General features: G+C 42.6%; 1 protein-coding gene across 3 annotated transcripts in view; it reads left to right on the top strand.

Moving 5' to 3' along the window:
* The first annotated feature begins 455 nt into the window (after positions 1–455).
* Positions 456–22,906, top strand: part of LOC137594127 (calcium-dependent secretion activator 2-like) — a 92,117-nt gene continuing 69,666 nt past the window's right edge. For all 3 annotated transcript variants that reach the window (XM_068313398.1, XM_068313397.1, XM_068313395.1), the window contains exons 1-2: positions 456–976; positions 20,626–20,739. In XM_068313398.1, the coding sequence (XP_068169499.1) occupies positions 626–976; positions 20,626–20,739 (465 nt within the window). In that variant the 5' untranslated portion in view covers positions 456–625. The remainder of the gene's footprint in view (positions 977–20,625; positions 20,740–22,906) is intronic.

The following is a 22,906-nucleotide window of genomic DNA, read 5'->3' as shown; positions in this document are numbered from 1 at the left end:
ATCAATCCTATAATTTTTGTTGTTATTATTGGTATTCATTTATCTCCTTGAAGAAATGAAAGTCTATTTGTATAGAAATAAAATTAGTTTATTTTTGATAGTTTCCATGCCATATCACAACAACATGCCACAATCAAAAATGCTTGAGTTGTTTTTCAGCATGCCTATTTATTTTTTTATTTAATTGTGTTTTTCCATCAATCAAAAATTTGAAGTCAGAATTGTGGTTATTAAGGCGTGCCATTATTTTGTCTCTGTAAAAAAAACAGACAGAGTGAGATATCTGTCTGTTGCACTGCTATCAGCGGCTACAGGTTGCTCACCTGTGCGTGCTGGAGCGCTTCATTCTCAGGGCGCGCGAGCTCCGCGGAGCCAATGGCGGCGGGCACGCGCAGCCATTCCAACACATCCCTGGCGCAACAGCCTCAAAACATTAACCGTTAAAACTCCGCCCACCCCTCGCCCGTACCGACGGTGCTCACAGGTCGGGGATTAAAACGCACCACCGACCGCAGCAGGGACTCACGTCGGCCGGTGAAGTACAGCTGTTAGCGCCACGTCGGCTAAAACAAACAAACTACTCCGAAGCTTCAACAGTTGTTTTGGTTCTTTACCGCCGTGAACCATGCTGGACCCGTCTTCCAGCGAAGACACCGGCGGGGAGTCCGACCCAGAAGTTATCCCGGAGGCACCGCACAAACCAGCCGCCACCAGTGCAGGAAAACGGGGCAGCAGCAGAAGCAGCAGCCGCCCGGGCGGCCAGCAGGGTCAGACGGTCGCACCTGGAGGTACCCACGGCAAAGGTGCCAAGGACAGCGGTACAGGTGAAGAGGAGGAGAGGAAGGAGAGAGAACGGATTCGGAAGGAGGAAGAGGAAAGGAAAATTAAACTTCAGATATACGTGTTCGTCCTGCGGTGCATTGCCTACCCGTTCAACGCCAAGCAGCCCACCGACATGGCCCGACGGCAGCAGAAGGTGAGCCCGCTCCGCGCAACGACACCGCCGGCACGCACCTGTTGTGTGTGGATGGAGCCGCGACGGAACTTCCATTAGGAATATTCCAATTTATAGCTGACCCTGTTTCCCTGACGACTTGTTCGCAACACGCAGTAAACCTTAAATGTTCCTGTAAGCAAAATAAGCTCCAGTTCATTCGGCATGTGTGTGGTCGAACATCAAGCTCTTATTTCAACGGAATTGTTTCTTTTCTTTACGATAATGCTGCTTCTCTCACCTTCATGGCGATTCAAAACGCTGTGAGGACTCCGGGGGGTTCCAACACAATATTTCTTTAATAGGTGCAATGGAGATGCTGAAATCAATGTCGATTCGAAAGTCACTTGACACTTTTCATGTGCGATCTATAAGTTGTTTCTACCTAGTGTATCTGCTTTGTTTGCCTCTCGTTCTTTTTAAATTGAAATAAAATGGAAAAGAATTCGTTAAAGGTGTCAACACTTTCTGGGAATGTCGAGTGTGTTCCCTTCCACAGGAGCATAAAACTACTGAAACCTGATAGTTCTTAGATGCATCTCTACATAATTTCAAAAAAAGAAGAAGAAGTTTTAACCCACTTCCTTGTAACATATTGATATGGCAGTAAAATGAATATGTGTGCCATGATATATGTAAATCTACAATGTGTGGATCTTCCTGCTCTGAAAAATTTCCTGCCACTGCAAAGTTTGTCTGCTGGGTTTAGTGATATAATCCCTGCAGAGCTGTCTAACACATATGTTAACATAAACTTGACAGTGACATGTTCAGACCAGACAGATGTGTTTTTCCAGAATTGTCCATTACCTATGGTCCCTTACAAGATGTGTAGAAATTCCATCCTCAACAACCAAGACCCATTTAGTTGCATCTGGCTCTCCGCTGGTTTGCCCACATTAGATTCAAATGAATGAGGTTTGTTCTGTGCTGCAGGGCAACCTGGTCCTGCACGCATTCACGAATGGAAGCCAGCTCTGACTGAAGTATGATTTCCTGTGCCACTGGAAAGCCTTTTAGTAAACATCTTCTAGTGTTTAATTTGAATATTCAGGTGCATGTATCAGTGGTGAACCTGCAAAGATAGAAGACAGATGAGAGATGTTTAAAATCATTACATTAAATGGGAGATCGGCTGATAATAATCCCACTAGGATGTTTTCCAAACATGGTTTCTGTAGAATACCACTCTCTAACAGCATAGTCTCCACTGCATCCACTTCTAAACTAGAAGTCTTAAATTTAAAAGAAAGCAGTGCACATCCATTGCCTGTAATCACTCGTCCTTGTGGGTCATTGTGTTGCTGCAGCCTATCCGAGTTGATATTGGGTTATAGAGGTGGGGCACATCCTGGATAGGTCACCAGTTCATCACATATATAGACAAACAACCATTCATACTCGCATGCGCACCTACGGGAAATTTAGTCACATGTTTCTGGACTTTGGATGTGTCTAATCTTTTCAGAGCAGTATGACATTCATGCTTTTATTTCAGTGCTACCTTGTTTATCGGTTGTGCCTTAGCTACAGCTGCAATTATTGAGCCGTCTCCCCTTTAATGTAGAGCTAAAGATCATGTGACAGTCCATGTGCAAGACTTGCTAAACGATGCCAGGCATTGTTTCACTGAAAAAACCCATCATGTTGTCTTTTATCCCGCCGGCGTCCTGCTGGCTGCCGTGACTCTGGAGGAGGAGTTAATGATGCAAGTTGGTGCTTAGCATCAGCCCACGGATGAACTCGGCCAGCAGCACAAGTTCACTGTGAGTCTCCACGTTGCTCTGGATTTTGCATCCCTGAAGGCACATTAATGATTGAAAAAAACATTTTGACTGATCTTTCACATTTTGCTGTCTGGGAGGTCTTTGTGATTCACAGAAATGAACTGAAAGTAATGGAAGTGAGGGTGAGTTAATGCTGTTAAAACTGTCTGGGAGAGGTTTGGACCAAAAACAAAATTATATTTAAGAACGTAATCCCATTTTCCATGAAGGTAAATCCCATAACCTTGCTCGGAAAAAGGTGTGCCTCACTAGATGTCTGTGGATCAAGTTTTCCTGGTATCTGGCTGCATTTACATGAGGTCACAAGACTATGAGAGTCTTCAGTCAGCTGATTCATTTTAGAAGCTGCATAGCTGACAAGCTGGTGAAAACTGGATAACAGTCAGTAAATCATGTTCAGTCCCCAGGTATCAAGTTCAATCCAGTCAACGCCTCAACCACAGCAGCGAGTTCCCTCAACAAATCAAAAGACAGTACAAAAGACAGTACGACACACTCTGTGGGTCATACCAGGGTTTCCTGCATTAACGAAGCCATTCCATGTTATGCAGAGCTTTCCAGCTCTCCAGACCCTGTTGATCAGTCTGTACGATCATCCATCTCTGTCTCCTAAAGGATTCTGCCATCATAGAGCTGAATAATACATTAAAACCAGCGATGGAGATACAGCTGAGACAGACTGGTGACCCAAAATCAAATACATTTTAAGGTCATATTGCCATTACTAGTATGTCTTTGATATTTTTACAGAGAAAGGGCAGTTTTAAGAGAGACTGTATTTCAAGATGTACAGTATTTAAGACTAAATGATGGTCTTAGTGAGAACACAACAGGTTTTCTGGTTTAAGCGATGTCCCCTCTGCAGAGAGCTCATAGTTATCAATTGGATTGATTGTAAACCTGAAATCTTTGGGGGTATTTTGTTGAGAAACTGAAACAGAAAAACCAGCCATGCAACATCAACACTTCCTTGTAACAGTCCAACATAGCTGAATGTTGGACATAGCTTGTTGGACATAGCATGTTGGACATAGCTCCAACATAGCTGAATGTTGGAGTTTTGAAGCTTCCTGTCAGCTGTTCCTGTCAGATCTTTCCATCTCATCTGCTTTTTGACAGCTTTGGTCACATTTTCCTAATACTCCGCTCGTCTGGTTGTTGGAGTCGTAAAAGATCAAGAGAGTATTTAGGCCGTTGGACTTGTGTTTTATTGAACAAGCGTCTGGTTTGGTGAGCTTTTACATGAGCAGATTAAACATGTGAATCAGATCAGAAGAGAGAAACAGGCCAGGCTTCACCTGAGGCTGACAAGATCTCAGGAAGGACACACTTTCCTCGGAGCAGGTTCATTCTTAATAATAATGTAGTTTAACGCTTGTTAAAGCAGCTGAGAGGTGAGAAGTCACAAGTAAAGTCTTTTCTCCTTCAACAGCAGAAAGAGGCAGTGTAATTCCACCTCCTTCATTAAAACAGACCTATCTCTCAACAACAGAGCTGAGGCCACAGGTAGCAAATCAATCAGTGAAAATGTATGCATACCCTTATGGACATGATACATTTCGTGTGTATTTTTCATGACTTGATGAGGAAACTCCCTCTAGTTGTTTTCTCTCGCCTCTCAGACGTTAGAAGCTTGCAGTCTTCTCTCAGCATTTCTGTTTTTGTCCTGTCTCCAAGTGCTTTTTACATCCGAAGCAGGGAAGCCATAACTGCAGAAACCCCCTCCTGATGAGGACCCACGCATCCCTCCCCGCACGCATGTAATCCCCTGGCAGCTGTTTATTACACAAACAAGATAAACACCATCTTCTCCTCCTTCTCTGCTATAAGAAGCCACTGCTGATGTGGGGGCTTGCTTTTTTTAAATGGATGGTGGGCACAAATTTTGGCCGCAGATATGCTGGAGGCGACTTCCATCCTCCTTTGTCATGTTTGCTTCCTCTGTCAGCTTCCCTGTGAGAGAAAGTGCTTCTCAGAGGGTTATGTAACTTCTCCTCTTCCTCCTTCTCTCAGACGAGTGAAAGGATATCTCAGCAAAGCTCTCTGGGAGCTCCACCAAGAGCAGGAGACAGCGAGTCAATCTGGCCCTGGGGCCACAGAGGCCCTCGGTCAGGCCAAACTCTCTGCAGTCAGCAATACAGTGTAGTGCAGTTGCTTTAATACTCTACATGTTATATTTTTAGCTTTCCTTCAGCTCAGCAGTCGAACAGGGCCATGAAATGTGACAGTACTATTTTTTTAAACTGCATCAATAAATAAGTCGCAATTTTACTCCTGCCATTAGAGTCAAGCTTGATTTTGTCATGACAGAAGATGCAAATTCACATGAAAGGGTTGTGTTCTCGGTCGAAAGAGGAAACCAGTCAACAGTTGTGATAATCAGTTAATCAAGGTACCGGTAGGTGAAATTGTTGTCATTTAAAGCCCCAAACCTAAGTTCTGGACTAAATTTTGATGTAATTTTTTCTCAAGGTGTCATTTAAACGGTTATGACACAAGTACTGGCAACCTTAAAGTGAAATTCTGCCAAATAAGTCCTTAATAAATAATTATTAGCAATGTAGCCGCAAGAGGGCACAAGCCAGTGTCTTATTGTGCTGGTCCAAGCCCGGAAAAATACAGAGGGTTGTGTCAGGAAGGGCATCTGACGTAAAACTTTTGCCAAATCAAACATACGAATCAAATCTACGATTTCCGTACCGGATCGGTTGAGGCCCGGGTTAACAACGACCGCCATCGGTGCTTCTGACCTGCAGGGTGCCGGTGGGAATTGGACTACTGTTGGTCGAAGAAGGTGAGGAGGAAAGTGTGTTCGTAGGAAAAAGAGAAGAGGAACGCCAAGACTATAGGACTGAGAGTAGGGACGTTGAATGTTGGAACTATGACAGGAAAAGGTAGAGAGTTGGTGGACATGATGTAGAGGAGGAAGGTAGATATACTGTGTGTACAGGAGACCAGGTAGAAAGGTAGCAAGGATAGAAGTTTAGGAACAGGGTTCAAATTGTTCTATCATGGTGTAGATAGGAAGAGAAATGGAGTAGGAGTTATCTTGAAGGAGGAGTTTGTTAGGAATGTTCTGGAGGTAAAAAGATAAAAATTATTAGCAATAAAGGATGCCTGTAATTCATGGTTGGAGTAAATACCATATGCAGTAGTAGAATTTAAAATAATTGCCTATGAACTACTGTAGTTCTTGTTAGGCCCCGGCGATGAGCTGGTGTCTCATTTGGGGTGTACCCCTCCAACTTGCACCCGTAGCCAGCTGGGATTGGCTCCCACAGACCTGTTACCTGCATGGTGTCTAAGCGACATTAGATGAGATCATTGCGATCGTCTCGTCTACGAGAACATGGATGGATGGATCGTTCCTGTTATTGTTGGATGAAGCAATCGGCTGATAGGACCCCATAGAAAAACCAGTTCAGTGGAATAATGCTTACTCATTTCCTGTTTGACACAGAGCACTCGAGTGTTTCATTGTTTGAGTATCTGTGTTGAGATTTGAACAGAGATCGCTGTAGTCCCAAACAGGAAACACTGAACAGGAATGATGGAGAAAGTGTGTTTTCTTTACCGCCTTTGGACGAGAGTCATGGCAAAGCGAAAAAAACCTCATCTTGGGCGTCCTGGAGTAGCTGAGAAACATTCCAGCACTTCGGACTGATGGTTTTGTCCATCCAGTTTCTCATTCGGACTAGTTTGACCATTTGACACATGCTTTTTTCCTTTTTCTTGTGGGATCAAATCAGAGAGATCATGAAAGGTGGTGTTCCCTGGGCACCACTCCCTTCAAAAAGGTCATGTTAATACCAGAGTGGCTAGAGCATCATGTGGTGTTTTGTCCTTAAATGTGACCTGCAACACGATCCCTGTGTAAGACTGCAGTCGGATCAGAGGTGGAAATAAGATGCATTTTTGTACATTTCTGTACACCGAACATTAAGTCATTTGTAGAATCTTGTTAGAAATGTGTTTTTACACATATCGATGTCTGGGGATGAGTACAGTGTACCTTTTTTCTGTTACATTTATTAAATTAATATGCTTTAAATCATATTTAATCAAGTACATAGTGGAGATTTTTCCAGCTAAGAACACAATTAGACACAAGAAACAAAGAATACATGTGTAGTGTAATTACATTTAGTTGATTTTACTGGTTAACAGTTAAAACACATGCTTGATGATGGTAGAAATGGAAGCTAACAGTTAGGTTGGGGATGTAATTGAATAATTACTCAGTTAATTACATAACTGTTGACTGATTGAATTTTTGTCCAATTAGTCACCCAAACTTTATTGAATTCATGAAACAGAAAACAGAGTAAATACTCAGACTGGAAAAGCTGAACTAGTGCATATTTGGAATATTCCAGCCCTGCTAGGATCGTGGCTCTAGGGAGGCCTGTCTGCGAGTCGGATGGTGAGACAACTTTGACAGATATATTCTGCTCTCTGACAGAGGAGTGAGACGCCCACTTGGGTGTAACATAGCTGCAGCATCTGTGAGACGGATTGGTACCAATATTATGCCTACAGTGGCTGACTCGGACTGTGTTGCTCATTGTACATACAGGTAGAATATGTCTGTGGCTTAAGTTGAACTTCTGCAGCTAATCGCTATTACTAGTAGCATCTGTGTTTTTGTTTGACGATTTGAAGGAACTTAAGAGCTTCACGTCTTCATCTGTTCTCATGACTTCATACTGCTCGTCAGTAATGTTTACTTGTCTTCAGCTGCTTATCCAAAATCGGTTCACTGGGGCGAGAGGTGGGATACACCCTGGACAAGTTGCCAGTTCATTACAGGATGACTGATGAAGTTTATCGACAACAAATTAAAAGCTAAAAAATATTAGATTATTACAAGATTTAATTTTTGTATTACAGTATATTTATCAATGTCATGACACAAGGAGGATACTACAAAATAAAACTGGAAGTAATCGAACACAGAACCATGACAGATTTATTTGTATTGGATGAATACACACACCTTTTCAAATGTCATTTTAAATTCAGTTTAAAATGACATTCAGTTAAAAATTCAATTCATTTAAGGTCATCCTGCTGGCCTGAGATCTGTTCGCACATACACACATTTTCAAACAGACAGAATTTCTGGTCTACACACATAAATTCTACTTTTACAAGGTTTATAGTTTAAGTTTTATTTTTATGTAGGACAACATTACAAACATCATTTCATAGACTTTTTAGCAGAACAGGATGTATTTAGTAAGCTGGATCTGCGTCTGACCCTCAGACAGCCCCCATCACGTCCGCTTGAGAGTGATGATACAGGATTTACTAGTCGTCATAAATAAATAGGTATTGACAGGTTGAGCGGCTGGCATCGCGTCCCCGTGTGGCAGCCGGATCAGCCTGCCGTTTCACTCGCTGCTTTCGCTATCTAATGACCTCCCCTGAGGCGCCTTCTTTTCCGCTCCTCACGCTGTTCTTCTGTCTGAAGACAGCCCGCTCTGTTGTCCCCCTGCAAAGACTCTTGGGACTTCTGGTCTCTGTTGCAGTACCTCTGTGCGCTCATGCAGTCAAGTGCAGCGTTACAACAGGTATGTTGGGTCCCAGCTCACGGAGTTTTGGGACGACTGAGTCAGGTTTTAAATCCCTCTTCACGTCAAGTGTCTCATACTTTTAAGCTTTAGGTTTTTGTTTGTTTTGTTTGCTGCTTACTTTTGGTGAATTTGTATTCTGGGGATGAGCAATGGAGCTGTTTAGTAAAGTCAAACATTCTGTCATGTCTTAGAGTTTGTTGATCCTTGTACACCTCACCCCGTGTGTTGGCAGCAGATTTCTAAGTTCACAATGCTGAGTCTTCTCGCACAGATAAACTTTGTTAATGGCGTCAAAGGGTGGGGATAACTATAAAAAAGTTGCATCCTCTCTCTCTTTGACTCTGCAGCATCTGACTCTGCAGTGTTGTTATGATGTCTTACGTCTATTATCAGAGGGAGGTTTCAGTGAGGAAATACAGTATGTCATTCAGTCCATCAGCTAGTTATTTCCAAGGCTGTAGTCTCCCACTGCTACAGCCTGTGATGCTCGGTCAGTAATCTAATTCAAGGGAAGTTACAGACAAAAAAAAAAAACAGCCAAGGCCCAAATAACTCTTTTACTCCACATGGCAGGGATACATTAACAAGCCTTCGGCAGCCTTGGGTGGATGAAAAATGGATGACGGCTTTGCTATTCTTATTTAATGGGGCAAAAAATGTGAAGTTTGTCCTTAGGTTGTGCACAGACAGACGAGTAAACAAATTTAAGGCGACAGAGTATACGTCAGCTGTATGCATGTTGGACAAGTATGCCATTAGAAGATGTTGCATCAATGATGCATCCTCTCCTATCCTCTACGATGATGATATAATCAACAGTTTAGTTGGCACTGTTGCTTTTAGCATGTTAGACTGCTGTTTTCAGTGTTTTCAGTTGCTTTAAGCATTGTTGTTCCTGTTTATAGGCTGATGTTAGAATTAGCAAATCAGTCATCGTCGTTGTATCTGATGTATGATTATTTGACATCTGTATTTATTTCTGTGGAACTTATCTGTCACACTTTATATTGAATATTCATCTTTCAGAAAGTTTAAGAAAATTTTCATGACATTTAGCCTCCAAACCGAAGAGAGCTAATCAATTGCAGTTATGATAAGCCATTTTCGTTTTTCACAATGTTTTCTACTGATTGTGCACCATAGACTGATTTTTAACACTTTCCCACATCTATTATTTGGGAGTAACTCTCTTAAAAAAAATAATTTCTTTTTAGTAAAAAAGGAAAGCCCAAAATAGACAAATATCTGCTCTTCCCTCCTTGTGAGCAGTCAAGACGCTCACTTTCTAAATCTTCCTGTTTGCGGTTCTTTTTGTTGGTTTCTCTTATCACAGTTCTTCCGCTCATTCATTTAGTTTTTTGTCACCGGCAGTCCGCTTAGATTCTGATGTCTGATAAATAGACTTACACTGATAAACTGTGTTAAATGGATGTATCGGAGCATTTTTACTGTCTCTTTTATTGCTCCTGCTGTTGAAAATCGTTTTTTGTTTTTTTTCTGTGCTCAACCAATTTGTTATCACCTGTGGAAACATGAAACTTTATTTGCCTAGAATCGTCCCTGAATCAAACCATTGTCAGAACATCTATGTTCCTTCTTTTTATACTGATCTGCTTCCATTTACATATACTGCTGAAACAGTGTTCTGTGCTCCTGAAAGATACTCAATTTCACCAAAACATTCAACACGAGTCCTGCATCTGCAAATATTGGAATTTTAAAACATGAAAGAAGCATGATACTGAACTTTTTCCCCGTCTACATGGGATAGTAGTAACAGTCGCTACGAGAGGGGCTGCTGGATGACATGGACTTGTCCAGGGGAGGTTTGGCTCTCCCCCAAAGAGCCTCTGCACGGAGCTGATAAAGATGCCCCCACAGAAACACAGCACATGCAGGCCTTCACATTTTTCTCCATACGGTGTATGAATGAAAGAATCCTCTGCGTGTAATGATGGTATTCACATCAAACGCTCTTCAGGATGTTTCCCCTCTGGAGCTGTGGGGTCTAAGCTGCTTGTAGAACAAGGCAGTAGTCATTTTTATGTTCTGGGAATAACTCACAGCCTTGTTAAGATTTAGAGCACCTGCCCGGTCTGGGCTTAATGGTCCTGGCGTGCCAGGATTTGTAGGTATACCATAGGGGTGGCTGAACTTTTATTTTAATTTATATTTATTTTGTACAGACAGCCACAGCTCAAGCAACATGTTAAAGTTCAGCTCACGTTGTTCGTGCAGTCTCGACAATTGTTGCTGACAACCATAGCACCTTTGCCTTTCCTTTTTCATTCCTGTCACATGGAGCTGTCATCTCAGAGGCTATGCTGTGTGAATTTCAAAGTCTTATGATGAAACAGTCCTTGAAAGTGTGTGTCTGTCTAAAATCTGTGCTTCTCTAACGAGTTCCTTATCAGGAGGCTGTAATCAGCCACCATATACACACACACACACACACACACACACACACACACACACACACACACACACACACACACACACACACACGGTGGTTCTTCACCTCACTGTATTTCCTTGTGTGTTCTCTGTGAATGTTGCACCTGCTGCCAGAAGCATTGTGTTTTAGCAGAATTGTTGCCGACAGAAACAAATCCTTCACGTTATCGGTACACAGATGCACAAGTATTTTCAAAGTACCAATGTGAACAGTGTGCAGCCTCGATAGGAACAAGGAATGCATCTGCTTGTCGTTCTTATCGTGTCTGTGGTTTCGGTGTGTCCACGGTACCGCAGTCAGCATTGGCGTTTACAATGGGATTGTTCTAAAATTGTATGAGAAGGTGGCGGTGAGGAATTCTGTTGTGTCTTTTCTGTGTGCCACCCACATCCTTGAAAAACTGTGCCGAGTCAGCTGATGGCGTGGTGCCGCATTTACTGGCTCCATTGTGAAGTTATGAAGCTTTTATTTGTAGAAAGTGATGCTAAAAGAACAAAACTGCTTCAAAAGATATGAATTTGCCTTGTGTTAGATGGTCCGGACTGACTGACTGATGGAAACAGCTTCTGCCTGCTTTATTTGACACTCTTTGTCTGTGTGGATGCTGTTGCTGATGTTTGATCTCTCTCACATCCACCACGTGTTTCCATCACATTTGGTAGATCACAGGTACACTCTTTATTTGGTCAGTAGGGAATCTCTTTCTGATCACTTCTACTCGTATGTTTTTCTGTTTGTCTTTGACGGCAGCTACCCAACTTCACATTGCCATCTGACTTGACTTTGATTTTAATCCTAGTTATGTTTGTGTCATGTCGTACCATATTTTAATATAAAGCAATGGTTAGCGTCTAGCGCTGTCTCATGGGTTCAACCCCACCTGTGTGTGGACTGTGGCTTCTCCAGCTTGAGGCGACTTGTCCAGGATGAACCCGTCCATAAACTCAGGCTGGACTGTATCATCAGCCTCCCAGCTCTGAGAGGTGACTCTGGAATGTGTTTTGCTGGCGGTTAAGTCTCTTGAATGGGGTTGTGTTACTGTGGTTGTGGATTTCCGATCGCTCTAATCTAATAAAAGACTTCAGCTTCCACTGTACAGTTATGATCAATTGATTCAAATGGCCTCAGCGGACGTGCCGAGGCAGCGCTCCGCTTCTATTTTTATAACTTCTCTGGCGAAGTCACAGCCGTCATGTCTCCTCTCCTCAGTCCAGCTTTTTCAATCTAATTTTTCCGACACTGCAGCTGAGATTCCCCCTCTCCTCCTCCACTGTCTCTCATTTTTCTTTCGCTGCATCTTCTGTCTTCTCCCCCCTGTTCCTACCTCCTTCGTTCTCCTCCCACTGCTCCTGCTGCCTGCTGAGACCCAGTGGAGAGCTTTTCTGGCTCATTGGCTTGATCCGCCAGCAGTCATTAAAAAGCCGAAGCTTGAAATTCCAACACTGGTTTAGCTCTCCTTATAATTTAGGCACTGTTCCTGTTTTTGCTGCTTTGACTTCCAATATTTTCATCTCAAAACAGCGTGTCTGCATCATCAAGATAACAGTAGTGCAAGTGTTAAATTATCAGCTAGATCTACCAGCATGATGTAACGGCAGGTAAAAACAACACAGTGAAATAGTTTATTATATTCCAGCAACCAGGTGATAAAAAACAACGAAAGAAATGAATGAAGATTAAAGAAATTCACATTTCAGTTAAATCAGAGTTCATTCCATCATCATATTGCTGTTTTCATTATCTATCGGTCCAGATTTGAAGAACGGTGAGTGCTCCCGGCCAATCAGCAGTCAGTGGGCAGCTTTCAGTGCCAAAGTCTGCTTGTTCAGACTGCTGTTAGTGTTAGTATTCTCTGAATAAAATTTACATAGTTTGCATGAGCCGCCAAATTCAAGTTAAGCTCTTAATTTGCTAGGAACTCTCAGTTAGTTTGCCTTCCATCTGCTGACGGGCAATTTGTCGTTTGGCCCATTGGATCTTCGTTGTGGCATCATCAATTTTGGTTTGTCTGACCAGCAGCTACCAATCACGACTAAGGTGACCTCCTGCAGGGCCATTTGAGCAAATACATCATCTAAACCTGGAGGCGTTGTCAGAATGAAAATGTTGTACCTCATTTGTTAAAGCATCTGTTTCTACAGCCACAGATGGACATCAAACTCCAGGAGACACAAATGAGACTGAATAATAAACACAAACTGTGGCATTGAATTACTCCAACCGACTGTCAGAGCTTCTTGGTCAGCGATTGGTTTGTGGAGCTGAGTGTTACAAACAGGTCTCCACAGCCGGACACGTCACATTAATTACACAGCCATCAGCAGAGAGCTAAACCTCCCCCACTTTGTTACTCTAAACCTGCAGGAGTGTTCATTTCCATTCAGAACAATTAATACATTCTTTTGTAATTCTTTTGTCAAGACTGAAACAGATGTCTCTTTTTCTACTTTATTCAAATTATGAAGTGAACATAACCCTCTAGGGATTTCCAGGTCCCGGTTTGGTTCCTGACCTTGACCCTGACTTTGCTTTTTTATGAAGATCAGCAGTGACCTGAGGTTATGAGCTTCACATTTTTAAAGAGCTGGTTGGTCCATCAGTGTGTTATCTGCACACAATCTGGTGGAGCTGGAAAGTAACGATGTCTTTACGCAATATAAACATGACGTTACTTTCAGGCATGTATTGCTCACCATCAAATTGTGTAACAGTGGATGTAATAAAGACTTTTGGAATAAAATGAACCATTTGCCACCCAACCTGAAGAGGAGCTCCGTCCTGAACACTTTAATACCTTTAGACTGTCACTACGTTTGGTTCTCCCGATGATTATCGTCAATAAACTGTTCGTTTGGAGGCTGAGATCCAACTGAGAGCAAGATCACGATGAAGACAACAGAGAAAGCACTGATCCCAGCAGGGTGTCCTTCCTCCCTCTGATACCAAGAACGTTTAGCTGTATCTGAAGCAGGAAATACACACCAATCTGGAGAGGGTTTTACGTAACAACGTCTTCCCTGTCGGATGAAAAACAGGCGACGCTGCGCCTCCGTCTGTTTGTTCAGCTGAAGAGACAGTCAGCGATTGGGGGATATTAGGACAAATAAACCGGATCATGGACAGTTACACTTCAGAATGTCACCGTTTTTCTTTGGCTTTGAGACTCACTATCATTGAAATTACTTGCCTCTAAACTAAAAGTGATCCCGGTCATGGTTATCCAAAGCTGTATAAATCAGAAAGAACGTTTGTTGGCCTAGAACTGAAGAAGCCTCTTGGATGAGAGGTAAAATGTCTTCAAGAAACTTTCTTAAAGTCCAGTGGATTAATTTGAAGAGTTTTGGATAGCTTCTCCACAAGTTTGACATAATCTATTAATTATTAATTGAACTTCTGTTGAAAAAAAATCACCTGAGACAGCATGAAAGACCTCCACTTTCTGCATTATTGTTATACGTTTTAAACCACATCCTGACTGGTTTATTGCAGCGCGGACCTGCCAGGATGTTGTTTGGGTTTGATGATTGTGGTTACTTATTTTTTACAGTTTTTTGATGTATTCATGCAATCCTGTGCCACCGTTGTGTGTAAGTAGGAGTCTAAGTCTTCGGGAAACTCTTTAATTTGATTCAGAATGCATTATCATCAAATGTAAAAAGGAAAAAGTGTAATTCTCGTTCTCTGGATGTTATTTAATTTAACAGCATCTTGGGTTATCTTGGCCGTATGTGAAGTGCAGACTGAGAGGAAGGCAAATTTTCCTGTCGCTAGCAGTGAGAGCAGCTTCTTCGCTGCAGCTTTTGGGAAAGCCATTGTTGTTCAAGATGCTGAGGGGGCGACAAGCAGACTGAGCACGGACTTGTTATGTTGCCACAGAGCTGGTGCAAGTGGGTTGAAGTTGCTGTGTGTGTTGCTGCTTGCAGCAGTGGAGTTAAATGCCTCTGATTATATCTTAATCACATTATTAATTCATTGAAAAATCAATTTTCATTCATGTCATAAGGGTTGTGTTCCGTTCCTCCTCAGCGTTGAGGAATATTTTCCAGTCATGGGGGACGTTTGTGTTCTTTTTGTTTAGCTTAAATGCTAGTAGTTGTTAGGAACGATGTGATTCCTATCAGAGGAGCTGAGGCTTCTTCTCAGATTCAAATTTTATCACGAGTCGTGATATCGGCACCTGCGTCCATAAGAAATGATGCATTGAGCAATTTGTCTTGAGAATAAAAGCAGCGATGCTGAATTACCCCCTCCAGGGGAAAGCAGACGTGGGTGCAGATGGACCAAAATAACACGTTATTACAGGATTGCTGTAGACCTGATCAAACTTCTTCAGGCCCGAAAGTTTGTTTCTGAAACACGCGGCAGTGCGTCGTCTTCTTCTTCTTTGGTGTCCAGGTGCTCTTTTTCTGGTGGGATCCCCCTTTTTATCAGTCAGAATGAAGCTCCTGTAGATGTCTTGTCCTCTGCTGTCAGTCAGCTGGGTTTAAATGTAAAAACTCATCGAGACAGTGGCTGGTGTTTATGAAAAGGGAGTGGAACGAGTGTTTGCCATCAGGGAGGGGCTGCTGTCACTCCGGTCGGATGGACTGGTATCTGTGTGCCTGGCAAGTTAAAAGAAAAGATGTGAGGCTCTCAGTCTCAGAGTTACTGACTTGGTTTATGGTTTATTGGTGTTTTAAAGCTTCCATCTTTATGTCCATATCCATCATTAACAACAATCACAGAACAATAATGAAAGAAAAAGGAATCAGCGGTCTGACGTTGTCTCTGGATTTTATATCATGAATGTGAGACAGATCAAACACAGCAAGAAGAAGTCACCGCAGCAGGGTGTTTCTTTTATCCAAGCTGATGTTCAGTGCAGCCCCCAAGTCATTGGGGGGGAGGGGGGGGGTTCTGCATTTGTGCATTTGTGTGTGTTTGCATGTGTGTGTCCTTGAGTGCAGCGACTGTAAGTGACATAAATTTCTCCTCCTCTCGCTTCTTCTGTGCATAAACCATTCAGTCTGAGAGAACGAAAACAATCAGTCTGTGGATGCAGTGGAGTGGTTCATTGTGCGTGTGTCTGTGTGTGTCTGTGTGTGTGTGTGTGTGTGTGTGTGTGTGTGTGTGTGTGTGTGTGTGTGTGTGTGTGTGTGTGTGTGTGTGTGTATGTGTAAATACCCACCTTGTGTGAATGCTTAATTACAGCTGGGCTCCTGCTGATGGTTCAAAACTGATCCCAGCATCTGAGGAACTGATGGTTTAATTAAATGCTGTAACATCTGTAATGGAGTATAAAGGTATCCTTGACCTTAAAATCCACCCACAGACAGCCCCCACCACCACCAACCGCCCACCATTAAGTTGTTTTTTCTGTATAATTATGTATTGAACTGTTAGAACCTTAGGTCTGATTGTTTATCAAGGCCTTTACTTAAAGAGTCACAGAGCAAACCTCTATTAATGCACCAGTGTGTGTGTATGTGTGAGTGTGTGTGTGAGTGTGTGTGCTGGTCAGGGTTGTTTTTTTGTTTTTTTAACACATTTGGTAACTACAGACATCTGACTGATGCCTCCTGCTTTCGCCCAGTTTGTTTTCTCACAGAGATGTATCCTGACAGCTGGTCATGGTACCGGGAGAAAGAAAAGAGGGGTTGTTTTCCTGTAGAGGCATCTGACACACACACACACACACACACACACACACACACACACACAGAGTATTCTATTTGTATTGATCTGCCATCGGGGAGTCCTTGCGGTAGCCCAAATAAGCTGTTAACTCTCCTCGATACCCTATCAGTCCTCCGTGGAAAGGAGAGAAGTCAAATTAAGGCCTTCAGCATAAACAAACTCTCATGTGCATCACACACACACACACACACACACACACACACACACACACACACACAAACACACACACACCTGTTGCAGTCTTGTCCCCTTGGCTACCCTCCGACAGAAGAGCAGCAGGTTGGAAGCCAAATTATCACAAAGCTTTTTGAACGTCTTTTTTCTGGAACCAGGAACGAATCATCTAACAGAATCTAACTTTTCACTTCTCCTGAAGTTCTCCTCATTACGTAACCGTTCTGAATGTCCTGCATGTCACCTTCGTATCTTTAGAGTTGTCTGACTCGTCGTAAAAACGCTGCAACTTGTATTGAGATGAGATGCATTTAAATCGCTCCATTCTCAAAGGGCCCATATCTCCAGAGAGATGGTTAGATAGAAGTCCACCCATTCATTGGTGTGTCGGGTCATTCAGCACAGTAAGGACATTTTACAAACAACAAGCCTTTATAGGTGACTCTGATGGTGCCTGATGGCGGTGCAGCTCCCTCCAGTCGAGCAGGGATTCACCGTTTTAATGCATACATAAAATCTAAGCGGTCTATTTACCCCTGAATGCATCAATTGAATGTACAGTTAATATAAAAGTCCATTCATGGAGCTCCATTGACAAGATTCTGAATCCGTTTGGTCAGTGGATGACACACCGTAAAGGCTGAGTCATTCCGTCTTTCATTCATTATTAACTCAAAACATTTTAAATGCTCGAAAATATTTTTTTGAGTAGAAGGAACTCGAGTGCTTATCATCAGTTTAGTTAATGATAATGTGTTTTTCTGTGCTGTGTTTACTGGCAGTCCTGCTGGTTGCAGGTGACATAATAATCTGTTTGGGAACGGCGGTGGCGGTGGACAGCTGCTGGCTCACGTCGCTGCTGCTGACTTTTGAAAAAGCGACGAGGTAATAAAGTCGTTGATAACAGGACTGCAGGCTGCGGTTTGTCTCCTGTTTTCAACGCCGATTAGTTTTGTCACTTCGACGGGTCGCTGTTTGATATTTTTGCTACTGTGATGATTGACGACTGACAGCTCTCTGATTGGCTGTCCAGTTACCCCAAGTCACATCCAGCGGGGGAACGTCACATTGAATCAATAAGATGCATACCATCTGATCAGTGCTGTTAAGTTTGAGCTGAACTTTGGTTCACGTCTGTGCCCTGTCCACGATGAGGCGTCGCTCGAATATTTTTTTTTGCAGCTGGAATGATGACCCGCTGATCCCTACAAGGGCTGATTTTGAGGGGGTGGGGGGACGACACCTATACCTGGATTTCTTTTGTTGCTGAATCCCCTTTGGGTAAATCAATTATCTGGATGAAGCCCAGCAGCTGGTGGGAGAAGTCCGGCTGAAATCGGACTTTTCACGGCGCCCGTCCAGCTTCCGTTCTGTTTGTCGGCCCTGGTTTCACGGGCAGGATGCATCCGCATGTCGGGAAGCCATTACCGCTGCAGTCACCTGACTAAAGATGGTGAAAAGAAGCCACTTGGGCTTCAGAACAGGAATTGATTCTGCAGTTTCATATTATTTGTGTTCATTTGTATTCATTACGCACCTGCTCCTCTTACCCGGAGAGGATTGGACCAAATTAAAACTCCAACTCTCAGCTTCTTGGATTTTGCAACTGCAGCTCTTTTCAGTTTGAAGCCACAAACAATAAGCATCTAAATTTTAGTTTAACATGAGATCCTACCATATCATTATGCGTTTCATTTTTGTCTGGTCAGTTTAAGTGTAAATTGAAGCATCTTTCCATGCAGGCAGAGACACCGGCCTCAAACTGATGTCATGGTTCACCTACGGCGCAGCACGTCAAATCACCATGATTTGAAACACCGCAGGAAGTTGTGAAGGAAATCATTGAAATATGGTGGCTTAAAGTTCACGGTACATCCATGATGTACCATGGTGCTATGACAACCGCTAGCATAAATCCGGTGCTATATATTCTAACTACATGCCTCGTTGTTCCGGTGACAGGCCTGACTCCTGATGCTCTTTGTCTCCCAGAACTGTGATGACAGTCGATTGATTTTAGCACGAACAGGTCGAGCTGCTAATGATCAACAGGAGTTTTCCTTCGACACGCATTTTTGACCTCCTAGATGATTTTAAAGCCATTTTAAAATGCATCTAGTCCAACCTGCTGCTTTTCATAAAGTCACCCTCGTCCTCCTCTTCCGTGGTTAAAGGCGAAGCTCTGGGACCCAATTTAGACACAGAAAAGGCGAGGAAGCCCACACAAAAAGCTGTCAGTATGAGATAAGTCGCTGCTCATTTGTGTGGCTGGAAATTGGTACTTTGACTTTCAGAGTGATGTTGTTGCTGGCAGGGTTGCAACAAGCGGGAGAATAATGGTTTAATTTTCTCTTGATGCTGAAACTTCATACGTATAGAGAGTTTATGAGATTCAGCTTCCGGTGATTCTGTCCTTCGTGAAAAACTTCAAATTCTCATTCGATGCTGTTGGGGCAGAAATTACCAGCACTGATGACGGTTATGGGAAGGATTTTTTTTTTTTAAAGCCTTGCTTTATAGCTCAGTTGAGGATGATCCCCCCTTAAAAGTGTTCAAGTAGACGGATATGTCATTTAACAACTTTTATTGTGATTCATTAATTGTTGGTGAAAACACGCTGAATAGTTCCCTTCACAGTTTTCACATGGCATATTTTGGATGCTTTTGAAAATTAAAGACGAAAAACCAAAATTAAATTGAAATTAAATTGTCATCTTTTTGTTTTTAGCTGAGGATTTGTTCTTTTAAATCAAGTCTTGCACTATTTCCACCCACCTGAGGTAGTAACCCACGAATTGGAGGTCAGTAGCTTGGGAGTTGTAAGCTTCTTAAAAAATTTAGAAGCCAACTACGAAGCGACTGCATTGCAATTTCACTCTCGGTTTATGTTTGTAATCACACACTATCTCCTCACTCCTGTGGGATGGAAGCGTGTGTGTGTTTTGGTGTTTAAATGAAACGCTCGCCTCCGGTCTGCCCTTCTCGCTTTCCTTTTAAAAACAAGTGATTGCAGCCGCCTTGGCTTATTGTACTAGTAGCTTTACATTTATTCAGTGCCCCCCCCCCTTTTTTTAATGTCCCTCTTCATTCTCGATGTTAACCTGTGTTTGCGAATCAGAGTGGGAAATAGATGAGCTCGTAGCAGCGAGCTCCCTGTCCTCAGTCATCACACCAATAGCTGCAGGCATTGGTCTTTATTTGAACACAAATCACTGAATACCACAAAACCAGCTTTCCACTCCGTCCCTCCCTCGTCTCTCCTTTTCTCCCATTCAGACTCTCCCTCCTTTAGCGGTATGACACAAGATGCCTGTTCTAATTAACACCACCATCTTTACCTCCTTCCGCTCTCACCAAACCACACCACCGCATAACAACTTTCTGATCACCTCATGAAAAATATCTGCAGTCATTAAAGGAAAAATAAAACAGGGAATAGATTTAAATTCAAGGTTCTTACAAGAAATAAAGCTATAAAATGTAAAAAAAGTACTTGTCTGTCCGTCTTTATTGGGGCAGTGTCTTGAGAACGGTTTAATATTTTAATATACGTCATATTTAATTCATATTTCATACATAAAATGGCTAAAATAGAGCATTCATTTCTGTACTGTTTTGATTGAATTCATGTCATTCAGTTCAGGTCTTTGTTCAGGACCTTCAGAGAATCTTCATCATCTTCCCATCAGGGTTGAACTTTGCGGAAACAGTTCCTTCTTCCTCTTCTCTGTGATGACTGTGAGACACAAGAGTAAAAGGAAAAGAGTGTAATCATGTACTTTTGTTCAGTTTGTAATTCATCCTGCATTCGTGTGATCTTCTCTTCTTCCCCTGCGTCTATTTCTAACTGATTTCACCCTCCTCTGTGAATGTCGCTCCTCTTACTCCTCTTACTTCTCCTCCCAGTTTTCCTCTCTATATGTTACTTAATTTTTCTCATATCATCTCTGCTCTTCTTATCAGGTGAACAAGCAGCAGCTGCAGGCGGTGAAGGAGCGTTTCCTGGCTTTCCTCAACGGAGAAACTCAGATTGTTGCAGATGAAGCTTTCTGCAATGCCGTGAGGAGCTATTATGAGGCAAGACCATTTTCTCTACACTACTACTGTCCTACTCTATTCTGGTCTATTTCCCCCTTGGAAAACAGGAAAAATGCTTCTCTTCTCTCTCTTTCTTTTAAACCTGACGGCTGAGGTTGCAGAATCCACCGTTAAGATGTTTCTATGAATATAAGTCAGAATCAATGCAAAGAATTGAGGAAGTAAAGTAAAACTGAAATTAAATTCATATTACATCTGCATTTTAAAATGATAAAGGAGCGTTGGGCGGGCTCTTTGTCACCTCCTGTGGTTTCAAACTATCCTGTCTTTCATTTCCTGGTTTGGGGGCGTCATCCACCTCCACACCCCTGATGACAAAAACGCTAGCTAAGCTCTTTTGACACAAAGTCATTAAGTTTATTGGCGGTGTCAGACTGAAAAACATTACAACAGCCATCCAGCAGCTGTTTTCTGTTTGTGAAGAAGTTTTGCTTTCATTAGGAGCGTGGTGGCAGTAATCTTTCCTCTCAAACCGTTGCCCCCTGAGTGCGTCTCCGTCATACATAATCACACAGCTCCTCTCTGATATCTCTGAACATGCACACTCTGCTTGTGTTGCTGCAGCTGAAGAGCCACTCGAGCTTGTTGGATTATGCGATCTCTGCTTAAAAGTAATTGACATACAAACATGCATTGATTGCCTGCAGGTTTTTGTGTTTCATTGACATCTTTTATCTGGACTGTGTTCAGTATTTGAATAGAAAGCTGACGTCTGCTTGTAAGCAAAGATTACGATAGATTTCCTCCATTAAAAAAAAAGATTCCCTCCCCTCCCTCTATCTCCCCTCATCTTTTTCTTTCCTTCACCTGCCCAAGCGCCTCTCATATGGTATGAGATTTAGGTCTTATCGACCACTTGCTGCTCGCCTGCTTAATTGTCAGCAATTGTGAGGTTAGAGAATCTCACTGAATGTTTGCATCGCTGCGAAGGAGCTGAAAGGCTCGATGTGAGATTAGTGGTCCTCTTTGGTATTCTTGCTCCTCCTCCTCTTCCTCCTCCTCCTCCTCCTTGTGAGATCAGATAGATGACATCTGAACATTTCAGATGTCATCCGAAGACATCTGTGTCACAGCTCAGCGTTTTGGGTATCGCCATGGTAACAGAGCTCCACCCTGTACATATTTATGACAGCGACTAGGATGCTTCTGATCATTCATCATGTGAAGTTAAATTTCTCTCAGATGAGTGAACAGTTTGATTAGGTTGTGCATTTGCAGCTAGTTTAGACTCTGCCGGTATGTCGGATTTCATTTGTTGTTGGGTTTGAACACACTGCTGGGGTTTGGAGTCCAATTGAGATCAGAGGTGAAATATTGTTGGTGCCTGTTGACGTACATCCCTCTCTTTATCCATCATTAATTAACTCTGCTGCTTTTTTTTTCTAATCAGCACCTTTTCTATAATTCAACTCTTTGCAACCAAAGCCTGATGAGACGCATGAGTTTCCATAAGATTCCACAGTTCCACATTTTAATCCATGTTTAATGAAAAGGTTTCTACAGACATGACTCAGGACTGTCAAGCTGAAGAAAATGGATTTCTAATTGAAGCAACAGATCTCACACAGCAGAGGACATCAGATGACTTCACTGCATGCCTGTTTGATAATGATTCTAAAGTGCTGAAAGATGCTTAGCTTGCTTGTGGGTTGAGATGCATTCAACCTGGGAAATTGATTTCATGATGTTTTTATTTCAAATAAAGGCTGCGATGCCTGAAGGAACGACCTTTGACCCGTTACACTCGAGGATTTATTTGGTTATATGTATTACAGACATGTTTTTGTGCAGCTGTGAGCGTGTCACCTGTAATTTGGACTTTCGAAGCAGCTTGAGTCCGGCGCCGGGGGTTTGACATTTCAGGGATCCCAGCAGGAAGTTGCTGCTTCTTAGATGATTTTGCACCTCCTCTTTAAAGACTCTGTTATCTCAAAGCATCTCTTGATTCCTGTGTGTTCACTTCACTCCACTTTCTTGAATGAAGATAGAATGACTTTTGGTAACTAAAGCAGATTTAATGTTTCGGTATTTATGCAATTCTTTAAAATCTCAAGCTGCAGGTGAAAGAGCAGAACAAACTCCATTATTTCAGTTACAGTATAACTACCGCTTTGCTGCCCCCGCTTTGGTTCCTTTTTGCTTGTTT

The sequence above is a fragment of the Antennarius striatus genome, chromosome 4, assembly GCF_040054535.1.
Source record: "Antennarius striatus isolate MH-2024 chromosome 4, ASM4005453v1, whole genome shotgun sequence".
NCBI classification, from domain to species: domain Eukaryota; kingdom Metazoa; phylum Chordata; class Actinopteri; order Lophiiformes; family Antennariidae; genus Antennarius; species Antennarius striatus.
This window is presented reverse-complemented; position numbering and strand designations above follow the sequence as displayed.